Genomic DNA, 22,904 nt, shown 5'->3' on the forward strand with positions numbered 1-22,904 from the left:
GACCATGACAGACTGCTTATCCTGGCCCCCAGGTATCAGCAGCACTGGCTGGAGCTGGTTTGAAGCACTGTGTCAGCTCCTGGCTCACAGGCTCACTGTCCCAGGGGACACATGAGGACTGGTGGCTCCATCTGGCACGTTTTGGGCAGGGATGTCACCCAGCACAGCTGGCTGGGACCAAGCAGTTCGGCACTGGCACCAGCCTGGCACCCAGCCCAGTGGCCTGTAGGGCCCTGCCCTGGGGCCCATGACCACAGGGCATTAACACAAGATGCAGCAAGACCAATAGAAAAAAGCACTTAAAAAACCCTTTAATTTAATAGATTTAAAAACTGGCTTTAAAATTATAGAAAGGCAGATGAGGTTGGACACAAGTATAGCAACACTGAGGACATCTCAGAGACACTTGAGCAAGATGTTTACACCAAACAGCATGGTCAGGGCAGCACCAGTCTGCTGGCAGTGCCACGAATACCAGAACAAGTCATACTGAGCCCTCCTGCAGAGCTCCAGCCATGGCTGCCATGTACCTGTCTGACACCTGGAAAGCAGGGAGGAGGTGGTGAACACAGCCACATGACAGATGGAAGGAGTACAGCTGCACCATCACTTGGGGCCTCCTGTGCACAGGAAAAGCAACTTTCATGGTGGGAGGGCTGTGCTGGTGTCACTGCACCTCTGCAGGACTGGAGGAGGGCAGAGATCAACCCTGGGCCACCAGTGCTCCCAGCCAGCCAGGGGACTTCCGTGTGAGGGGAAGGGAAGCCAGCTCTGTAGTCCCGTTTTGCCAGTGGGTAGGGTCAGAGACACAGACACCAACTTAAGGAACAGTGTAATACATACCCTATAATTTCCATACTGTTATAACTCCTCAGTTTCCTCTAACTGTACCCCCCAGTTCCCTGTCCACAGAGTTCCCAGTCATTTTCCCACATAATACACCCTGTGACTATAGTCACTCAAGCTTCACAATATCCGAACAGAGCTTGAGAATATTTCATGCTTTGGCACCACATGGATTGTCTACTATCAGTGGAGGTAGTTGGTAAGCTAATTGTTTCATAATCACCCACACCTTAACATACAATGCAATTATTAGAACAAAAATCAAAAGGATTAGCATCAATAAAATGACAACAGAGTGAAGCACTTGGTTGAGAATTCCAGTAGCTGTAGGCACCCATCCAGAGAGACTGTCCCACCATCAGTGTCCTCTGCCTTTCTTCGCCTGCTCCATCACACGATGTATTTCTGCCATGCCATGATGGACAATCAAAGTCTTTTGTCCATTCTCTTGTGCTTGTTTCAGCAAGTGCCTCAGGTCCGTGTGCTGTAACAGCTCCTTTACCAGTTCATAGCAATGGGAGTAGGCTGCAAGTCTTGAATCAGGGTAGAGTTAGATTCCAAAAATTGACAGGATATAACAGGAGGTAAAAAACTAAAAAACTTCATTTAAAAAATATAAACTAAAAATAAATAACTAAAATCCTGTTATTGTAATAAAGTTACAGGCACAAGTATTGGAGTGACTACTTACATTTTCAGTAACGTTATCTACAAATAAAAAAATCCCAAGAGGTTCTCATGCACCTCATTGTACACAATATTGCAAAGTTTACCTCTGACTTTCAGATCCTGGCCAATCCTTTTCTGTAGGGTATTTACTCTCGTGAATTTTATTCCGAAATGCATCCTGCACAAAAGAATCCAAGCTCAAAACTAAAAGCTGCTTAGAGCCCCCTGAGTCTAGGGTTATCCCTGATGCTCCCTGGTCATGCAAGCACACCATCCAAGAGGGGTTCCCCATATCTTTGCTTAAACTGTTCAAATATTTCATTTACTTCATGCTGAGTATAATCTTTTATGAGTATCCCTCCTGACCTGCTGACCATTAGCATCTAATTCCACCTTTCGTCTCCATGCTGGTCTCACATCTACAAATTCATCTGGGGAACCAATCTCATCAGAATCCACAGAATCCCAACTATCTCCATTCCATTTATTGGGATCCACCTGCCTCTGCAATCACTCCATGCATTTCCTTGTGATTTGCTTGCCCCCCTCCTTTCCTTATACTGAGCTACTCTAACTGCAGCCTTCACGGCTACAGTCTGGTAACTGTCCAACTTATCAGCAAGCGGCTTATTTTGGCGCTTTAGCATTACAATTTGATTCTGCAACTCACACATCTGTCACCATGTTAGTGCATTTCAACAACTGCTCCTTTTGTTGGTGTTTTGTTTGAAATACTGTTAACAAAATCCATCCTGGCCTTTCCAAACCCACAAGTTCTTTTCCTTTCTCAGTATGTGATTTTTGGATGCATTTCAATACATCCAGCAGTTCAGCTTCTTTTAATTGACTTCCCCATTGCTCACATGGTCCTCCAACCTTAGCCCACTTGAGGGCCAGTGAACTATAAGGAAGGCCTTCCCATCTGGGAATTTTGGACAGGACTGATTTCTTACATTTAGATTTAAAAAGCAACAGTTTGTTCTGACCCAGCTGATAATGCCAATTTTGTTTTGCTGGTGGCTAGGGTCAGAGACACAGACACCAACTTACGGAACAGTGGCATTTACTATGATGTAAAACTGCAAAGAATCACGAAAGGATAAGCTAAGCAATGCACCTAACCATTAGCAAAGAGTTACAAAGAGATAAGCTGAGCAATGCTAATCATTACTAGGAGAGAATGCCCACAGTGATTAAGAAAGATACATCACCACTTACCCCAATAAAATAAATCATCCAAGTGCGAGAGGCATCAGCTGTGGGGGGAAGCTGTCCCAGCCAAGGACTGGAGAACCATGCCCGGAACTGGGAACTCCTGCAGTGCCTCCCCCTTTGCAGCCACGAGGCTCCCCCACTTTGCTCTGACAGGGGCCCAGTTTTTACACTGCTCAACAAACAAGCTGACATAATTTCTAATTTCATTTTCCTGCTAGACTTCTCCCAAAGCCTGGCCAGGGCTCAAGGAAGATCCAAGGGAGTTGTCCTTGATCCTACACTCCCCTAATTAGGCCAGATGTGGCCTTATCCTGTTTCTAGATACGGAAAGGTGAACACATTTTGCCAATAAATAGACATATATAACAATACCTCGTTAACGAGTAGAAACATACATTTGGTCGCAATGTTCATCCTAGGTCAGCTTTGGCTCAGGGCCTGTTGTTCAGGCCTTAGTACTTCACTGTGGGACTCAGTCTCTACAGGAGAGGGGATGCATGTACTCTGTGGATCATGATCTTGAACAGAAGTGGCAAAGACGTCCATGGAGTGCTGGTGCTCAGCCCCTCAGACTGCAGCAGCCCCAGGGCTGAGGTCCAGTCCAGGCTGCTGCAGAGGCTTTTCTACTGCGGCACAGGCTCCTTCTGCGTTTTTCCCTTCCACACTGTTCCAAATCCCGTAGGTGAAGTAAATAACAAAACCTGCAGGACAGTTTCCATAATTAAATGTGCAATGGTGGGCTGTCAGCACTAACAGACCCCCAGGAGAGACCTGTGGGCACTGCACTCCCCACTGCAGGACACCTACCCCCAACCGTACAGACGGCAAACCGCGCCCAGGTGCCGGAACTCAGCTGTACCATCAGCAGGATGTTAATAAAGATGCTGAAGATTGGCAGGAGTGGTAGGAAAGGTACCTGCAAAGGACAAGAAGTGCTGTGTCAGCTGTGCCTTGAGGGACTAGGCTGGGCTCGAGGATGCTACCAGCCAGCGGAGGGACCACCTCCCTGCCACAGCCCAGAGCACCCGGGCACTTCCACACTGGGGATTGCACCTCAGAGAGACAGGTTGCAGGGCCCTGGGCTTTCCTGGTGACTGCCTGGCAGCAAGCCCTGGCACACCCTGCAATGCCCAGGTCCTGACGGAGTCCATGGGGGTGCAGACACCAAGATGCAGGGGGCTGCACTCACTTTGAAGTTTAACCGGGCGTTGCTCTGCGGCTGCCTCCAAATGATGACGGTGAGAATGAGCAGAGCCACGAGGAGCAGCACCAGAGCCACAACACAGCCCACGTTGGCATCCTTCAGCGCGGCCGTACTGAGGGTCAGGACCACGCAGATGACTGTGATCAGTGCGGCTGCAAGAGAGGGGGTAGTCAGGGGGCTGCACAGCACATGGCCTCCCTGGGGTCCTGAGCCTCACCAACAGCTGGGTTGAGGCACCCACTCCTCTTGGTCAGGTCCAGCACCCACTGTCTCTAACAGCCATCCCAAAGCCTCCACAAAGTGCTTTGCTGGAGGCACTTCCCAGACCAGCAAGCTACAGGGAGCCTGCACGTGGCTGGGTTTGGACCCAGCTCTGACACTTACCCAGACACCTGGCTGAGCCACCCCATTCTGGCTGTACAACAGAGCCACTGATAGACAGATCAAACCTCGCTGGCCAAGCCCAAGCACTCTCAAGGGGCTGGGGACTGCCCTTGCTGGTGGCCAGCATGTGTCAGGCTTATCACAGGGATCTCCCATGGCCACCTGCACATCCCTGGCTTAGCACCCAGGTCCTCCAACAACACCTATGCACCCCAAACCACAGCTGTACCCCACACCTGGCACCCTGTTCAGGATTCAGAGCCTGCTGGCACTGCCAACAGCGGCCGGCAACCTGTGCTGCCTGGCTCCTCTCCTCTGCCTGGCATTCTCTCCATCCTTTCCCAACTCTGCAGAGATGTGCCAAAACACTCCAGCCCCTGGCAGGAGTGGACCTCAGCCACCAGTTCCCTCTCACTCACCAATGACTGCCACACAGAAATAAACAATGCGCCCTGAGAGCACAGTGGGGGTGTCCCCAGGTGGGTTGAACAGCATCGCCAGGGAAAACGTCTCTTTGTGCTGGGCACTGGCAGCAGTGATGGTCGGGTTCATGATCACTCTCTCCTCCTCGTTCCCATTCAGCTCCAGCATTTCCATGGCCTGCGGGGAGTTCGGCTGTCTGGGCTGGTACCTGAGCAGGTAAGACAAGCTTGCAGCAGAGCCCAAGGAACTTCCTAGCCCAAGGGAACAGTGGGCAGCACCCTCATATCTCTGCTGCTCCAGCAGCGACCCCACGACAGCCACTCCAAAGATATGCCCAGAGACACACACAGGCTCTGGTCAGCAGCCTCCATCTTGAGGGCTTGACACTTCCCCAGGCTGCATGCCCCCGGAAAAAAACTGTGGCTACAAGCCCCCAGGACGACATAAGGAACATCCACCCTGGTCACCACCAAACACGAGGAGTCACCTACCGGAGGATGAGCACGCACACCGCCACCAGGGAGTAGGCCAGCAGTGTGCCGATCGACATGAGGTCCACCAGGTCCTTCAGGTCAAGCAGGAAGGCCAACACCGCTGCAATGAAGACACACAGCATGAGCACAGCTCCACACCACCATAGGGCTGGGTGTGAGGAAGTGGCCAGGAACTTTACCTGCAAAGAACCCTGAGATGATGGTGGCTATCAGAGGGGTCTTTGTGCGACCGTGGATCTGGGAGAGGAACCTGAAGAGCAGCCCGTCCTCTGCCATGGCATGGATCACTCGGGGCATGGGAAACATGGAGCCCAGCAAGCTGCCATGGAGAGAGATTAGGCAAGCTGTCCACATCTACCACCCAGAAGGGGAAGGGACCGGCTCTGTGCCAGGAGCAGGATAGCAGCTGGACAGAGCAAATCCCCAGCCCAGCCGGGATGAATGCTGCTGGTCCCTGTGCTGTGCCAAGCAGTGCCAGCAATAGAGCCAGTCCTACCTGGTGGAGAGGGCACAGAGTGACCCAACAGCAACGGCGTAGCGGGCAGGCTCCCAGCCTACCGCCTTGAAGGCCTCAGGCAGAGGGCTGTTCTTGTCCAGGAGGAAGTAGGGCACCATGAGAGTCAGGGATGCAGAGACCCCGCAATAAAACACAAAGCAGATGAAGAGGGACGCAATGATGCCAATGGGGATCGAGCGCTGTGGGTTCCTGGCTTCCTCCCCTGTGCAGACACAAGAAGCCACATGTGCCCCACTCCACCACACAGCATAGGGCAAGTACCCCCAGGGGATGAGCAAGAGTAGGGACTTTCCATGGCAGCACAGGACTGGGGAGCAGCAAACAGGGGCTGTTGGGAGTGGAGGGGTTCCTGGCCATGCTGCTGCACTGGCAGAAGGGATGAAGCTGCCTGGGCTTACAGCCCCTCTTGCCATGCCAGACCTTCCCCCCGACTGGCAGCTCCCTCTCCCTACAGAGCTTGTTGAATGGAGGTCCCCTGTGCACCTCAGCATTGCAAAGGTGTGCTGCACCACGCTCCCAGCAAGGGGCTTGGCAGCAGGAAAGGAGGAAGCTGCTGGGCAGCCCCTGGGGGCAGGGTGGCCAAAGCAGGGAGGTCAGGCAGAACAGCCTGTACCAGCCACCCACTAAGTAGATTTCTAGGGTAATGAGAGGAAATTAAGAGAACTGCCTGTGCTCCAGGAAGCAGCAGTTTTGCATGAACTCAGTCATTTAGAAAAAGACTGCTTGAGGCTGGGAAATAACTAGGAGGCACCAGCAATTCCCACTGTCACAGCCTCGACTCAGCAGCCAAAAGGCTCCCTGCTGCTCTGGGAGCTGCCTGCGCAGACAGGGTGCAGCCCTACTCCCACCATGTAGTATAATGAGCCACTTTTCCTGCAGCAGGGCAGGCTCTGAGCCCTTTTGTCTGGCCCAGCTGAAGACACAGACTCCACAGGGAAACCTCCCAGGAGAGGTGAGAACAGCTGTTTTCCCACACCACGGAGCATCCTCCCCATCAGCTCCCAGCTGTGCAGGGGAAATGCCCACACCACCCTCACCCAAGGCAGTACCTGTGGTGGCAATGCAGTCAAAGCCCACGAAGGCATAGAAACAGGTGGCAGCACCAGTCAGGGTCCCTTCCAGTCCAAAGGGGAAAAACCCACCAGAGCCAAAAGCTTTTTTCCTGGAAAAAAGGGAGGAGAGCAGTTGCCATGGGGTGCAGGGACAGCAGGGCCTATGCCTGCCCTCTGCCAGACCCTGGCCTGGCACAGTTGCTCTACTTACATGTCATCTGGTGAGTCTGACTGCGAGCAGTTGACACAGTTCTCTGAAAGCTGCCAGTTCTTGATGTCTCCCTTGATGAAGCCAGCAATGATGACAAAGCTCAGCACCAACAGGTTCACCGCCGTGAAGATTTTGTTCACGAGGGCAGATTCGCTGACACCAAAGGCCAGCAGTACTGTGGGGACAACACAGGTGAGTGGGGACCCATCAGGTTCCCATGGCATCACCCATGGTACCATAGAGCCCCTCCTGCACACTCACAAGTAAGCAGCAAAATCAGGATTACAGCAAAGAAGTCTGGACGCTCAGCCAGCACTCCTGGCAGGTGCATTGTGGTCTTGTTGGCGAAGAAGGTGGAGATGTGGTTGCCGATGATGTTGTCAAATGCTGCACTCCAGGCTCGAGCCACACTGGCCGTACCTGGTCGATGGCAGATCTGTGCATTAGTCCAAGCCCAGGGCAGACTGGCACCAGCCACCCGCACCTGAGCACCCACCTCCCTGCTGATCCCACGCCACACCCTGCCCCCACAGCACTGCACGCTGCCCCCAGAAACCCCCCATGCTGCCTGGCCTCGTACCTATGACATAGGAGAGAATGAGGTTCCAGCCGGCTATAAAAGCCCAGATCTCACCAACAGTAACGTAGCTGTAGAGGTAGGCAGAGCCGGCCTTGGGGACACGGGCCCCAAACTCTGCATAGCAGAGTCCAGCCAGTACCGATGAGAAAGCAGCCACCAGGAAGCAGAGGATGATTGAGGGACCAGCCATCTCCTTGGCTACCTCCCCGGCCAGCACATACACACCAGCCCCTAGCGTGCTGCCCACACCAAGGGATACAAGGTCCAATGTGGTGAGGCAGCGAGCAAAATGTGTGTCATTGGAGCTCAGGTCCACCATGCGCCGGCGGATCAGCTTCTTCCCAAAACTGGTCATTTTTTCCCCCAACATCTTGCCCTCTCCTTGGTGAAGCTCAGATGGCCAAAAGTCCTGCAAGAGAAGAGAAATGTGAAGCTCAGTGTCCTTCAGGCAGCAGGACTGACACTGCAAGGGGAAGCGCAGGCAATGACGCCCACAGGAGGCTGCTCCCAGCTCACCCATCGGCACCACATCCCTGCCACACCGGTTGGCCAGAGACCGCGGTTGTGGCATCCTCCAAGGCACTGTGGGGCTGCACATACCCTGCCCGCACAGCCTCTGCACCAGGACAGTGAGCCAGGGATGAACCCAGTTGGTCCATGGTGGGAAACGGTCATTGCTCAAGCCCTTTGTGGTCTCAACCATGGAGCCCAGAGCTTGCCCACTGTTTCCCAGGCTTGGCAATTTGGAACCCCTTCAGCCCAAACTTGACTGCTATGCACATCCCTCCAGCCTGACACATGGATATGCACAGCAGCACTGGGGCACAGGATTGCAGCAGGCTGACTCACTGGATGCAGAGTCCTGTTTTGCTTTCAGTATCTGCACCACCTTCTCTGTAGGGATGCATAACCAGACAAACACCACGGCATGGACCCCTGGTGCAAACCCTTTGCCTGCTAACAGTGCTTTCTGAGCAATCTGCAAGCTCTGCAGACTGTAATCACCCTGAACGTGTGACATCCCTAATCCTCTTGCTCACAGCAGCCACCCATCCCCAAAAAGCTCTGAAGATGAGGAACCTGTGAAGCAGGCATCTAGCACAGAGGAGCTCCAAGGAAAGGGGCTCCCAATGCCCATGGCGGTGGCTGGCACCTCTGCCCTGAAGCACCCACCCACCAGTGTCCTCTCCCTGCTGGCTTCTCCCTTCATTGGGAAAGGCAGCACACTCCATCCAGGTGCCCAGGACAGCACACCACACTACATGGATCAGCATAAATACACAAGGATAACTTTGTGACTCTTTTCCATAAAGCAGGATTATCAGGATCACAGTGGCAGCCACGAACCCGGCTGCTTTCCCATAACCAACAAACCATCCTGCTTCTTGATAAACCTCCTCCCGAGCTAGCACGTGTCACATTCGGCCTTGGCCCCAAGGAGTGGTCCCAGCCCAGGCAGCCTCTGGGCCAGGTTTCAAGGGAACAAGTCCCCAGCACTTGCACCCCCCTCAACGACTACCTGGACGAGCCTAGCTGCGCTACCAGACTCGGGCTCCCCAGCGGAATACCACAAGCAGCGTGCCTGGCGGCAGCTGGACTCTCCCGCTCCACGCCAGTGCCCACGGCAACCCGGCAGCCATCGGATCCCGCCGTGACCCGGGGCAGGCGCCGGACGCCGTTAGCTCGGGACCACCACCCCAGCCCCCGCGGGGGCATCTCCGGTCCCAAGGAGCGCCAGCCAGGCGCCGTCCCGCCGGGGAGTGCGGCGATGCCCTGGGTTATGGCACAAGCCGAGCGGGGAGTCGCGGCCACGTGTTGGCGAGAGGCAGCTGATGCAACCGCGCCACCGGTTGCGCCAAACCCTGCCGGTCCGGCGGCAGCGCCCACCACCACTCACCAGCAGTCTCGGTAGGGCTCGGCTGGCTCCGGTGATACCCCCTTCAGGTGAACTCAGTTCTGTTCGCCGCCGCCGCCGCCGCCGAGAGCGTGGAGAGGGACTCGCGTGGTGATGGAGTAGTGCCTGTAGGATCCGGAAATATACGTTCTCTCCATCCAGAACCGCCCCCGGCCAGGGGGCGGGAGAGCGGGAACAGGCGAGCGCGAATTGACGAGTAGGGAGCCCGCCCTCTCCCAGCCGCACCCATGCCGGGTTCCGCCGCTGTTTTTAGAAAACGTAAATTCGAGTAACCACTGGCACCGGGGCCAGCTGGCATTGCGGGTGCTGCGAGTGGCAGCTCCGAGACACGGCAAAACACCTTGCTCCCTCGGGAAAGGCCACGGAGGGGGCGGCTGAGGGTCCCCCGAGTCCAGATGCGCCATGGAGACAGAGCCTGTCCTGGCCTTGCCCCGCCCCGGCTGCGAGCGAGGCGAGGAGGTGAGGCCAGCCCTGCTGCGGGCGCTGCGAGCAGAGCTCAGACCGGGGCGTGTAGGGCGAGTCTATCCTCACCTGCGTGTGCTCCGCTACAGCCTCCTCAGTTCTGGGAGCAACAGGCAGCCCTAAGTCATGGGAAACGCCGGTCTTGAGAGAGCCGTTCGGCAGCCAGGAGAGAGGCGGGGGCCAGCACCCTCGTCTCCAGCACGCAGGCTGGCACCCGTGTCTGAGCAGGCCGAGCCTGATGCAATCCAGTGCTCGCGTGTCGTGAGGGCCCATTCAAAGTGGCAGCTCGCAGCGAGGTGAGCCAGCCCCTCGCCGGCATCACTGGCAACACCCTGCTCTGGCGCCACCATCGAGGCAAAAGGCTTTCGGGTTGCCTGCGGAGCGGAGGGGAAGCACAGCAGGCAGGAGCGCTAGGCAGCTACCCCCCCCCCCCGCCCCAGAGGGGGGCACACGCTGGGGAGATGCGGTGATGGAAACACCAACTCATGCTTCTAACAGGCAGTGACGAAGGCTCTGCCCCCGCTTCCCAGAATCGGTGAACTGCAGTTACGCAACGCCCCTTCTCTCCCTGACCCCACGAAGAAGTAAGGTCAGGATGCAAGCGGCAGGCAGCATGGCTGTTACTACTCAACTTCCCATTCCTTCCAGGGCTGTCAGCTGTAAGTAAGGCAAGGAACCAGCTGGGCAGCACCATTGCCAAGGGTGTTCTCGGACAGGGTAGGCAACACCACAGGCACAGCAGGGTCACCTGTCCCAGACAAGCAGATACAGGGTACCCAAAACCCCCATCTGAGGGGGCAGATGACATGATTTGCCTATTACCAGAAACCTCCTTGCAACATCAGGCGTTGGGAAGCAGTGTCCCAAAGAGAGCACCACCAGGACACCAGAACATGTCTCCAGCTCCCAGACCATATGTGTCTTCCCAGTGTCCCATCCTCACCTCCCAGTCTTAGTGCTCTCCACTCCCATCATTCAGGGCCCTGATCCAGCAGCACAGGCCAAGGGCTGGGAGCAGGCTGAGGCACGGAACGAGCCAAGTGCACGTCTCAACAAGAGCAGCAGGAAGGCAAACAGTGGCAAGGCACATGTAGCCAGCATCAAAGGAGGGTAGGAGATGGCTCCTGCCCATAAAGGGGGCCAGAAGCCCTGAAGAAACAGATCCACATCAGTCCTTAGATGCCCCCACCACCTTCCACAACTGAAGCACTACTTCACATTGGAAGGGACCCATAAAGACCATCGAGTCCAGCTTCACCCACGAGTGCCTCTCTGTTTACAAATAATAAATCTAGCAGGGCACCTTTTCTAGCCAGCTCCCTTAGTACCTGCACCAAGTAGTTACCTTCACCATGCATGTACAGGGAAGCCCTCACAGACCATGTTAGGGCTCTCTGCTGTGGATTGTGCTGGCACTGGAGCTGCCCCAGCAATCAAGTGCAAAGCAGGGCACAGAGCTTCCCTGTGCAGCCACCCCAGCACATAGTCTAGGGCAGCTGCCCCAGGAACGGGTGTGGGCTGTCTGTGAATGCGCATTCCAAGGCAGTCAGGAACACCAACCAGAAATAACAGCAGAGCAAAAACAGGCCAGCCTTCCCAGCCCAACCTCAGGGCACTGCCAGCACCAAACAGCGGGACTCTCCAGTGCCTCACCCAGACACAAGGCAGTGGAAGAAGGTGCCTGCATCAACCTACTGCAGAGAGAAGGCAGTGCAGCAGGGCTCCCAGCACCAGCATGCAGGAACAGTGAGGGACTGAGTCCCAAGTGCTGCTTCCCCACCCCCTGCCCCCAGTCACCGATAATAAAACAGTCATTAATAGCCAAAGATACAGAAGCCTGATGTGCCATCAGCCAGCATTGGCTTTTCCCGCATCCAGTGTGAAGGTGGTCTAAGGAAGAAACCTGTCTCTACAGCTGCCCACCACCACCACCTCACAGCCAAGCATCCCACTTGGAAGCACCAGAAATGCTTCCCCAGAGCCACACTGTTCCTCCATCCACCAGCATCCAGCTCCTCCTTGTAAGAGACCTCAAGTCTCTGGCTGAGCAAAACCAGCCACAGCCAAGAACAGACCTGCCCTGATTGCCCAGTACTTTGGAGATCAGTGGGCAGCACTGGGCACTACCTCTACTCAAGCAGACAGCAAGCACCACTGCAAAAGACACTTTTATTTTAAATACAAGGAGTTAGAAAATTAATTCACTCAAGAGCTCCACATATATCACTGGCCCAGAGGCTCATGCAGCTGGACAATGGCTGTTGTCTGTCCCCATGTCTCAGCTGTCAGTCTCTCCCCAGGTCACCACTATTGAACACTGCTCCATCTTTCAGACAGATTCCTGGGAAGAAACAGCAACATCAAAGCAGTAGTGCTTCTGGCACTCAGCACCTGACTCCTGGGAAAGGCCGTGAGCTGTATCCCTTCCACCTGGCAGCCCTCAGTTATAGCAGCAAGGGATCACTGGAGCCTCCCTGCAGCCTGCTCAGAGGTGAGGGCTCACCACAGTGAGGGAACATACCTGCTGCTCTGAGCTGAGCCTGCAAGGAGGAGATTGTCTGCTGATAGGCTTCACACTGGGCAGTCTTGTCAGCTGCAGATAGGAGGCAAGAAGGTGTGTGCTCAGCCCATCCTAAATACCTCACCCCCAGAGGTGAGGTATTAGCAGCTGAGATCCTGCTCTACCCCCTAAACAAGAAGCCAGCCCCATTCCCATGGAGCTGCAGGCCCTGGGCTCCAGGTACAAGCACAGGGAATGTCACCTGGATTGCAGGTGTCCTGCAGTCCTCAGAACAGCCAGCTCCACGTACCAAGCTCACCCTTCACTCGCTCCAGCTCTTTCTTCACATGCTCCAGTTCCCGGGACAGCTGATCACCTGCAGACTGGAAAGAGCAGGGTGTAAGTGTGATGCAGGGATTGGTCACCCCCACTGCAGCACAACCCATCCTCTGGAGGAGCACTGCAGCCCATCCAACACTCCAAGCCCAGCACCCTGGGGGCCACTGCCAGGGCACATCCATCACAGCAGCAGTGCTTGGTGAAGGAGCCACTGTAGCAAGCATCTGCCAGCACCCATGGGAAACAAGAATGCCTTTGGCTGGCTGCAGCCACAGAGTGAAGAGCCCGAAAACTGCACAAGTTTATTTTTCAGGTAGAAGATTTCCTAACTTGGAGCTTCATCTTGCTGCAGGCTCTGCTCACCCCATCCTGGGGCTATGTCCTACATGTCAGGACATATAAAAGTGACGACGCAAGCCACAGAAGGTTCGCATGTTTCAAAAGGCCCTTAGAAAATCTAACTGGACAGAAGCCTGCAGTCCCCTGAGCACGGAGAGGTGGTAAAGCCATGAAAAAAATGCACATGGTCTTGTGTAAACCCCAGGGAAAAGCTAAAACAGCTCAGGTGCCAGCCAGGAAACTGGCAGCTCCAGGTCTGATCATCTCCCACCTCTGGCATAGCTGGCCCAAGCCAGAGGCTGAACAGTTGCTCTATGGTGGCAGAAAACAGCTGGCCCTTACCTGCTCAGCAGGAACTGCATCTTCACACCCTGAAGTCAGGCCAGGGGCCAACTCACGGGACAAAGAGGACTCCGCACACACCCACGTCTGGTCAGTCTTACCTGTGAAGAGAGGTGTCAGCACTAGAAACCTGCCATCCTCGGCTGCTTTTCAACCTGGCCTCAGAGCTGCTCCAGACCAGGGAAGGGCAGAACCTGTCCAAGAGAGTCAGAAAGTCTCCCAGCACTTGCAGCCCAACAGCTGGTGCTGGCTTGGCCTGTATGGGTGCTTCGTGAAAGTGTTCCTGCGTGGCCTCACTCCCAGCAGCTCTGGCCTCCTGCTAGGAGTCTGCTCTCATAGGGAGGGCAGGCAGCTGCCCCGGGCAGGATAGGACAGGGCTGTCCCAGCAGAGTGGAGACAGCCTCTTCACTTCTCCTCCTTCTGTAGAGCTCAGGAGCGCAGGCTGCCCAGCTGCAGTTTCTGGGAAGGCAGCACCCCCTGCCTGCAGCACCGGCTGGAGCACCCTCAGCACTCCTGGTCAACCAGGGCTCAGCTGGGGAGTAGCGCTGCCCAACAAGCAGCTGCCCATGTTTCTCCACACTCCTCCCAACACAAGGCAAGAATCTACACCTCCATACCGCTCACCTGTTCCCAAGACAGTCCCTGCTGCAACCAACCCTTCTTTGCTCTCACCATTTTCCTTCAGCTCTTGGGTCCTATTGCACACCAGCTCCTGCATAGTTGATCCTAAGTGAGACCCAGGAAAGGAAAATAAAGAGCATCAACTCCTGCTAAGAGAGCTCCCTAACTGACCACGGCCACTCCCTCTCCTATGAATGAACTTGAGAACCAGATTTGTTCAGGCTCTTTGCTGGATGCCTCTCCAGCAAAAGAGGGAAGGCCTTCACCTCCCCTCCTCTGAACCCAAGCACATGCAGTCCCCCCTCAGTCCTTTTGCCAGGATCAGTTTTGACCCTGCAGCCAAGACCTGAACCGTTCTTCCCATGTGTGTTGGGTTGACCCTGAGTTGATGGACAGTCTTTAAGACCAATTACGCTTCTCACAATTTACATATTTAAACCGCACGGAAAGGCGGGACTTCTCTTTTTGGTCGGAGCTCGCCTGCTGGAAGGTGGGGGGGCTCCGAGCCTCCCGGCCCCGCTGGGCCGGGCCGGGGCCACTGCCCCTTTCCCCCTTTCCCATCGCTGCGGCACGGACCCTGGGTCACTGAGGGGGACTGTCCCAGAGCCGCAGGCAGCTAAAACCAGCCATGGACTGCTCACAGCTAAACCCATCCAGCGCGGCTTCTGGGGACAGGCGGGTCCCTCTCCTCTCCATGCGGAGCCGGCGGAGCCAGCGGGAGCCGGCAGAGCCTCCTGTCTGCAGCCAGCACACTCCGTGCTGAACTGAAGAGGACACCACGCAGCCAGCAGCACAGAGGGAGCGAGGCTTTCCCCACCGTAAAGCCTGAACAAGAACACTCTTCAACATGGCGGCTTCAGAGTCAGAGAGAAAGAGAAGTGAGTCCCGTGGGACGGAGCTGAGCATGGCGACAGGAGAAAAGAGGGCGGTGCCGCGATTCTGGCGCGCAGCTTAAAAGAAACCTTCTTGCATGCCGTGGTAAGAAGCTGTAATACCACAAACTGTTTGTCTCTTTAATCCATTTGAAGAACATGGGGGGGGGGGGGGGGGGGGGTGGAGAATCAACGTGTGCCTATGAAGTTTGTGAAGAGTGCCTATGCCAGGCTATACAGAAGTAGTAAGAGGCTGTTAGAGACTTGTGGCGAAGAAAAGCCTCTGTGTGCAGGCCAAAATAACTTATCCTTAAAAAGATGAATAACCCCATGTGATGGCCCATGTTCTGTAGTGTGAAAGAACTGTGAAATTCTTCATGGGAGAGATGTTCTACACACAGCAGACTGTTTGTTTCCGGGCGGGTCTGCTATTGGTGGCAGTTTGGGAACCACGTGCAACTGAAGGAAAACCCTTTTTTCCTTAAGCATAAGAGACTTTTCAAGAACTGCAACACTGACTAACAGCCCATGTTCTGTTATCCCTTGTGTGAGCTGGATAAAAGGAGAGAAGTGCTGGAAAGAGGGAGGGGGGGGAATTTACTTTAATTTAGTTTTGTTGTTTTCTCTTTACTTTTAATTCTGTTAGTAATAAAGCTCTTTCATTGTACTGCAACTGTTTAAGGTTTGTGCCTGCTTTGCTTTTCTCCTAATTCTTATCTCACAGAAGGAAAATAAGTAAATAATGAATATTTTGAATCAAAACCACTACACCATGGCAGCAGCTCCCCTCTCCCATGACTCTGCAGCCTCTGAGGCTTCTGCTAAGGCTCACCTTTACTGAGGCAAAAACGCTTGGACGAAACCACTTTTCCCGGAGGCCGCGGCAAGGAGCGGGAAGCCACGGTAGCAATTGCTGTAGAGAGCCTTGAAGACGGCTGTTTACGACTCCCAGCCTTGACAGCAGCTGTAGTGGACAGTGAGCACAGAGGCTGCTATTCCCAAGCAGTTCCATCGTACCCTCTTTAGGCAGCCCGGGGCTCAGCCAGGCTGCCTGCCCCAGGGCTACAGGCACCAGTACCCCGTGACCCCACAATGCCATGAAGTGAAGGCTCCAAAGCCAACAGGCTGCCAGCCTACACTGGGGGGAGGTCAGACAGTGTTAACACATCCCTTGGGGTATGAGAATACTTCCTAGGCTCCTACCTGTGCCGCTGCCATGGACTCGCCACTCCCTGTGTTCTCTCCCCAGCCCCGCTGCAGCTCAAGCCCTTCCCCTTCTCCCTTCTAGATGCAGCACCCTAACCCACGCGCTTCCCTGCTTCGCCTGAGGCAACTGGCAGGTGCAGAATTACTTTTCATCTCTCTGTCCCGGGGGGCGGGTGTGGGAAGCTTGGAAGGCTGTGCCTGCTGCGAAGCCCCGCTGGCATGCTGAAGCCTGGTCCTGGCAGGAGACGTCAGCTTCGGCCTGGTCCCTGGGGGAAGAGAGAGGGTTCTGCAGCGCCGGGTGGGCGGTGGCCGCGCCGGGCTCCCCGCAGTGGCCCCGCTTACCCTGGGGGCTGGAGGAGCCGCGTTTCCCAGGCGCCGCGCCCCGTGCCGGCCGCGGGGAGCTGCAGCCCCAGCGAGGCCCGTGCGCGGGGGAGAGCGAGCCGGGAGCGGCCGCGGCCCGGGGTGCGGCCAGGGCTGCCGGGGCGGCCGCCGAAGGCCTGCCCGGCACCGCGCCGCGCCCGCCGGGACTGGACGGGAGGGCGAGCGGGGCAGCCGCCGGGGCCACCAGTGGCCGTGGGCTGCGAGAGGCACCCGGGCTGCTTTCGGGCCGGGCCCGGGCTAGGAGCAGCAGCGGCCTCGCAGTCGCCCGCGCTCAAGTCCAGAACCCGCCCGTGGCTCGGGACGGACAGCGGCGTGGAGGTGACGGGTCCGGCGGGCTCGGGGTGCTGCGCGCTGACCTCCCTCGGGCCCGGCGAGGGCTCCGCGGCCGACCCGAGGCGCAGGCGGGCGGCGATGGCGCGACACTCCTCCTCGAAGAAGCTGAGGTAAAGCGGGGAGGGCGGCGAGCGCAACGCCTGGACGTGCTGCAGCAGGTCAGGGCAGCCCGGCGAGCCGGAGCCGGCCTGCGGCTCCGGCCGCCACATCGCGCCTCGGCACCGCCGGAGAGAACCAGGGAAAACCAGGGAGCCCCGCCTGCCTCCGCCCCGCCGGTGCCCGCTCTGTTCCGGCCGTTCTCTCGCCCCGCCCGTGTTCGTCCTCTCCCGGCCCCCGCCCCCGCCCCGCCGGTGCCCGCTCTCTCCCGGCAGCTCTCCCTCCCCCCTCTCTCCCGGCTGTTCCCCCGTGCCGGTAGCCCCCAGAACCAGGCAGACAATTGGCTTCACAGTGGTTTAATGCGAACGGCACCGAGACGTTACACTGGACAGGGTGCAGACAGCTGGATGGATGGCAGCCCCGCGCAAGGCAGAAGAAGGAACCGCCCCGAGCGCGGACTGGCGGCAGCAGGAGGCGGGGACCGAGCCCCTCCGAGGCCACGGCCGCCTCCACCGGCACCAGGCTCCACGCTGCCCCACGGCCCTTTCCGGGCTGAGCCAGCCCCCGGAGCAGTTCCCTCGCGCTTTCAGCGACTTCCCCCCCAAGAGCCACCTCTCGCCCAGCAGTGCCAGTTCCTCACCAGAAAACAGAGGAGACGTTGGGAAGGCCTCGGGGAACGTGCCTGGCAGGAACAGGAGGGCATCCACTGCAGGCCCGTGCTCCAAGAAAGGCTCGGCTGTGCCACAACAAAGTGACCACACTTACAAACCAGCCAGCCTTGATCCGAGGAGCCCCCAAACTGAGGCCCAACCTCACTCATCACAGCTGTGGCAGCTGCGGGAGCCTCCAAAGGACATTTCTGCTGCAGCAAGTCACAGCCTCATTGTCCCTTCAAGCTCTGAACACTTCCCTGACCAGTCGTGTGTTCTCACTTCAAGTGACTGCCCAGCTCACTGCAGAATAGGGAAGAACACACAAAGAGCCATTGCTACTTCTCCTGCTCTTTAAGCAAATGTCTAACCTAAGACTGACTGACCATTTTCTGCTGTCCTTTTCTGGAGCGGTGGCTTCAATCTGGGCCCCACTGCTGGACTCCTCCTGTGGCAGCCATCATGGATGCATCCTACAACTGCTCCCACCAGCTTTCTCTTGCTCCTCCTCAGCCAGACCGTCTGCTCCTCCCAGCAGCCAGGGCCCCAGATAAGGTCACCAGGCTCAGCCGAGCAGGGTGCTGCAGACAACACCAGCACACATGGCCCATGGCAGGGCAGGCTGTGGTGTTTCTTAAACTCTGGGCCAATGCATCCCAGCACACATGGCTACAGCCCAGACTACCCCATCTTCCACGTGCCAAATGGCCCACACAGAGCATCATGAGAGCACATGGGATGGAAACCCCTCGAGCTGCCAGCAGCACCTTAGAAAGGAGGGGGCACAAATACACCAAACAGGTCTGTAATGCAGGAGGCTGATAGCGGGGTTTGAGTAGGTGTTGGGTCTCAGCACTTCCAGACAGTGAAGAATGGGGGTTTCATGCAGGGTGAATGGGGTGGATGAGAGACTGACACACCCAGGCACCTACTCACTGGTTTGGATAAACCTTACTAAAACTCTAATACCTGATATAATCACTGACCAACATGACAACTGCTATTCTTCAAAGTCTCCTGCAGAGATGCTTGGGGCTGCACAGACAGGGGAGTGAAGGTCATCTCATACCTTCCTGTACAGGGAGAGAGGCAGCTCCTACACCAGAACACCATTAGCAAGTTCCTGCTCCACACCTATCCACATCTGCCCCTAGACGCGGGACAATGCACTCACTTGCATAAATCTTCACACCTTTAGGCCATGACCACAGCCCAGTAGAACAAACTGCTGCCAGTTAAAAAAGAGGAAAATACTGAACAAACTGGGAGGTTCAAGAGAGGAAAAGCTGGTTCAGAGAAGACAGATTTAGTGTAAAAATAAATGTCATTTTTGCAGGAGGGAGGGTGGAATGGAGGAAGACAGTGCCAGGTGCTCCTACTGGCGCACTTTCCCTGGGACGTAATTCCTATCAATAGTCTCCTCTTGCAGGAACATATGTAAGCAGCGCTCATTCTGTGCCAGTGGGTGTCCAGCAATTCTGGAAGAAAATCATACGTGGAGGTTAGCACAGCTGCCTCCAAGACCCCCACGCCTCTGATGTCTGTAGGAGGGAGTCAGGCAGCCAGCGCAGCACACCGCGCTCAGCCCAAGGTCATGCATCAGTCTGCAACAGGACCAGTAAGAGGTGCTTGAGCACAGGCTGTTCCCTTCCATGTCACGCTCTGAACCAACAGTGCTGTGTTGGTGAGTCCCTGTAGCACAGCTGTTCTGCTAATACTTACTACACTCTCAGGAGAGAGCACAAAGCACAACCCCCACTCACTCAGGGCAGGACTTGCTCCAGTTCCAGTTTCATTACGTGGCTGCAGCCACCACCCTCCAGCACTGGCACCTGCCAGCAGCAGGTCAAGATGCAGGACTGTCTCACAGTCAACCCACAGCCCAAGAACAGCTAAAGAAGCAGCACACAATAAACAGCAAAGCCAAGACATCAAGCTTACTTGTTAATAAACTGTTCTAGGCCCTGTCTCCGCTCCTCGATGAAAGACTCCTCAAAGATGCCTTCATCTCCCCGGAAGGGAAGCTGTCGTTTCAAAGCTTTTCCAGGCAGCGGTGGCACTACAATCTGAAAGCACAGAATCAGCCCGTGAGCAGAATGGCCACCTGCAAGCAGATATCCTTTGCTGTTTGATGCTCATCTCCAGTGCCATCACATGGACAGAGCCCCAGAAGGTGCCCACTGTCAGAGACTGGATAAGTTGCACGTCTCGAAACATTTTGGGATGCTTGGCAAATGCCTGTGTGTATTTCATGGGAGGGGCAGATCAGCTCTTGCAAAGGCGAGACAGTGAAATGCTCCACCCCCCAACCCAGAGCCAGCATCCCAACCCTGGCAGAGCTGTTCATCAATCACACACCCATGGGCGGTGCTAACCCAGCCCCTGAGTAGCCAAGTGACCAGAAGTAACACCGGGGGGGGGTGGGTCTAGAGGGCCACAAAGGCCCTGGGGCTTGAAAGCCCCCATAAGGGACCTACTTGTCTGGACCCTGCCTTCTCCAGGAGTTTTCATCTTGTCCACGCTGGAACCCGAGGAGTTGGTAGCTCTATGTGTGTTTTTCTGTATCTTTTCTGTCTTTCTCTCTCTTTCTTCTCCTTCTAATTCTCTTTTCATGGAACTTTTTGGGTAACATAGTATCTTAAGGTTTTAAAGGTTTCAAAGTTAAATGAGATAAGTTTATGCTAAGTTAATACTAAATTAATTCTAACTAATGTTATAGTAAGTGTTTTGTAAGTGTATTTACTCCCTGGCCAAAATTCCTTAATTTCCTTTATTTTTTCCAGTAAACTTTTGTGCATTTGTGACCTCTTGAGAATATCTGGTTGGGATTTCTCCTTGCACCAAACTAGAGTAAAGGAATCTCAATTTAACCCCTGGATTTAAGTGTCTGAGGTGCAACACCCACCATCACAGCCTCACTTCTGGGCATCTCAAGATTATTCCTGCAACTGTTCCCATGTCCTGGCTTAAGGAATAGGGAGGTCTGAGCCAGGCCTCACCTTACTGTCTCGTTCCAGCTCATTCTTCAGCCACTCAAAGTCGCTGTATCGTCTCCTCACACATGACTCCTTCAATTTGAAGATGGGGAGGTTTGTCTGTAAAAAAGCAAAGCAGTTAATTTGCAGGTTGCTCTGGAAGCCACACAGTATTTCAACATGTAACTGAAACCTGAAGCTGCAATGAGAAAATCAAACCCCCTGAGAAGGAGGCATGATGGGAACACTCAGCTTCCTTATCCAGGACAGCACAAACCCCAAAACCCTTCAGATCCAAGCAAGCCATTCTACTCAGTGTTAGCCATTCCCTCTCCCTTGAGTGACTACTTCAGGAACATGCCCCCTTCCCAGGGGCACACACTGGGAACCAGTGCTGACAATATGATTGTTAGGAGAATGATTCCCCGCCCTGCCCAAGTTTACTCCATTTTGAAGTGATCTACAAGAGAGCTTCGCAGCAGCCTGCAGAGCAAAAGAACATCTGACCTGACACTGGCATCTCCACTGAAGAACCACCAAAGGAAATCATGCCCCAACAACTGTTCAAGGCCAGACCTCATCTACAGTTTCTCCCAAAACAGATCACCTACCCCAACAGGCTTTTCATGCCCATCTTGTGTCACTGGAGAAACGTGCAGCAATTCCTCCCCTTTTTCCCCTGCCACTGGAGTCCAACAACTGACAGCTGCATTAACTTCACCTTTACCCCATCAACACAGCCTGAATCATTCCTGGAACTGAAGTAGCAAAACCTTCTGATGGGCAGCACTCATATATTACTGCAACACGATTAACTGTTTTCTTACATGAAGTAAACTGGTACGTGTTTTCTGTGAAATAAACCCAGCTGCTTTCAGAGCATCTCCGCTGGTTTCAGTGGGACTAAGAGGTTCCCATTGCCATCTGCAGGCTGATGGGAGCCAAGCACCGGAGCAGAAAAAAACAAACACCAATTCTTCTGAAACGCAGTGGACACTGAGCAGTTAAATCACGCTATAAGCAAGTCAAACCAGCATCACAACACATACTGAAGGGAGCTTGTTTTATGGGAAGCTTAATTTTACTTTCCCCATCTATCAGACACAGAGCTGTGAAGGGGTCCCCAGTTCAGCTCGTTTAAGGCCCAGGGAAGAGAACCCTGCTCAGCCTGCTATGCACACTCCTGGGTCATGGCCTCTTGGTAAAGCAGCCAGCCTGCAGTTTGAGCAGGTCCCAAGATACTGCTACCCAGCTCTCCCCTGCTCGAGATAACCAGCTACGTGCAGCCATGCCCTGCTCAGCAACCACCCAGCGGGGCTCTAGGGAGGGGACGGCCGCAGGAGCCTGCTGAGGCAGCACGTCCCTGTCCCTGTCCGCACCAGCCCCCGCTGGATGCCGAGCGCCCCGGCGAACCCATCAGCTCTGACCTTGAGCCCCGGAGCGCCGCAGGCGCGCTGCTCGCCCCAGCCCAGCGCTGCCCGGGGCTTCGCCTCCTCCGCTCCCCGCTGCTGAACAGCGGCACCACCGCGGCCCTACCCGTCCGCCTTCCCTCGGCCACCGCGTCCCGAGCGCTGCCGCCCCTCCCCGGGCCGCACACCCGCACACCGGGCAGCCCAGCCCCGCAGGCCCGACGGGGGCCGCACCCGCATGCGGAGCTCGTAGCTAGTGTATCTGGCGCGGCCCATGCCCACGGTCTGTGGGTTGAAGATGTCGATCTCGAGGAAGTTGCTGGGCGGCCCGTACGCGTCCGTGAGGTCCTGCGGCTTCGCGTTGAGGCGCCGGGTGTCCGCCACCGCCGCCTCCGACATGGTGGTGCCGCCGCCGCCCCGCCCGGCCCGCCCCGCCCGCTGCCGCAGCCCTCCCCTCCCGCGCATAGCCGCACGGCGCTCGCCCGCCGCCTACATAAACCGACAGTTATCCAGGGTTTGGGGCCCGTCAGCCGCCACCCCACCCGCGCACTGCAGCGCGGCGCCCGCGCAGCGTCTGCATAAAGCGGTAGTTATCCAGGGTTCGGGGCCGGTCAGCCACCTCTCTGACAGCGCCGCCGCGCGGCCGACTCCTGCATAAGCGCAGAGGGTATTCAGCCCGCGGGGCTCGCTTGGCCCGCCCCGGAACCTGCACGGCAGGCTTGTTCCCGGCGTTGCTCCGCGTCGCCTGAGCTGCCCCGGCCGGGCCCCCGCGGGACGGGGCAGAGCCCGAAGCTGAGGCGGTCGCACTGGGCGCTCGGCTGGAAACAGAGGCTCGGGGCCAAGAAACGCGCACAGGGAGTACACCAAAC

General features: G+C 56.0%; 3 protein-coding genes across 9 annotated transcripts; all 3 read right to left on the bottom strand.

Annotated features, from left to right (window-relative positions):
- Positions 1 to 288: 288 nt before the first annotated feature.
- On the bottom strand, positions 289 to 10,400 carry SLC7A3 (solute carrier family 7 member 3). Of its 2 annotated transcripts, XM_048318924.1 has the most exons (13): positions 10,042 to 10,400; positions 9,493 to 9,615; positions 7,596 to 8,004; positions 7,277 to 7,435; positions 7,016 to 7,190; positions 6,802 to 6,914; positions 5,732 to 5,954; positions 5,415 to 5,554; positions 5,233 to 5,335; positions 4,738 to 4,949; positions 3,920 to 4,086; positions 3,538 to 3,646; positions 289 to 3,431 (listed from the first exon to the last, which is right to left on the bottom strand). In XM_048318924.1, the coding sequence occupies exons 1-13, from the start codon at positions 10,243 to 10,245 to the stop codon at positions 3,298 to 3,300; spliced, it is 2,271 nt and encodes a 756-aa protein (XP_048174881.1). In that variant the 5' UTR covers positions 10,246 to 10,400; the 3' UTR covers positions 289 to 3,297. The 2 variants fall into 2 exon arrangements, with proteins under 2 accessions (XP_048174881.1, XP_048174883.1); XM_048318926.1 differs by lacking the exons at positions 9,493 to 9,615; positions 10,042 to 10,400 and adding an exon at positions 9,115 to 9,450.
- A 1,727-nt stretch (positions 10,401 to 12,127) lies between these two features.
- LOC125333186 (translation initiation factor IF-2-like) lies at positions 12,128 to 17,193 on the bottom strand. 6 transcript variants are annotated; one of them, XM_048318929.1, is made up of 8 exons: positions 16,534 to 17,193; positions 16,338 to 16,456; positions 15,818 to 15,949; positions 14,117 to 14,218; positions 13,493 to 13,593; positions 12,783 to 12,855; positions 12,494 to 12,565; positions 12,128 to 12,313 (listed from the first exon to the last, which is right to left on the bottom strand). In XM_048318929.1, the coding sequence occupies exons 1-8, from the start codon at positions 17,112 to 17,114 to the stop codon at positions 12,258 to 12,260; spliced, it is 1,236 nt and encodes a 411-aa protein (XP_048174886.1). In that variant the 5' UTR covers positions 17,115 to 17,193; the 3' UTR covers positions 12,128 to 12,257. The 6 variants fall into 6 exon arrangements, 4 of the variants coding, with proteins under 4 accessions (XP_048174886.1, XP_048174885.1, XP_048174887.1 ...); XM_048318928.1 differs by having other exon boundaries at positions 12,128 to 12,368; positions 12,493 to 12,565; XM_048318930.1 differs by having other exon boundaries at positions 12,270 to 12,565; positions 14,165 to 14,218.
- Positions 17,194 to 17,341: 148 nt separating this feature from the next.
- SNX12 (sorting nexin 12) lies at positions 17,342 to 22,462 on the bottom strand. Its single transcript, XM_048318556.1, has 4 exons — positions 22,270 to 22,462; positions 20,651 to 20,746; positions 19,593 to 19,717; positions 17,342 to 19,129 (listed from the first exon to the last, which is right to left on the bottom strand). Exons 1-4 carry the CDS (start codon positions 22,432 to 22,434, stop codon positions 19,027 to 19,029), a joined length of 489 nt encoding a protein of 162 aa, XP_048174513.1. The 5' UTR covers positions 22,435 to 22,462; the 3' UTR covers positions 17,342 to 19,026.
- Between the last annotated feature and the right edge of the window lie 442 nt (positions 22,463 to 22,904).

This window comes from Corvus hawaiiensis, chromosome 14, assembly GCF_020740725.1.
Source record: "Corvus hawaiiensis isolate bCorHaw1 chromosome 14, bCorHaw1.pri.cur, whole genome shotgun sequence".
Lineage (NCBI taxonomy): Eukaryota > Metazoa > Chordata > Aves > Passeriformes > Corvidae > Corvus > Corvus hawaiiensis.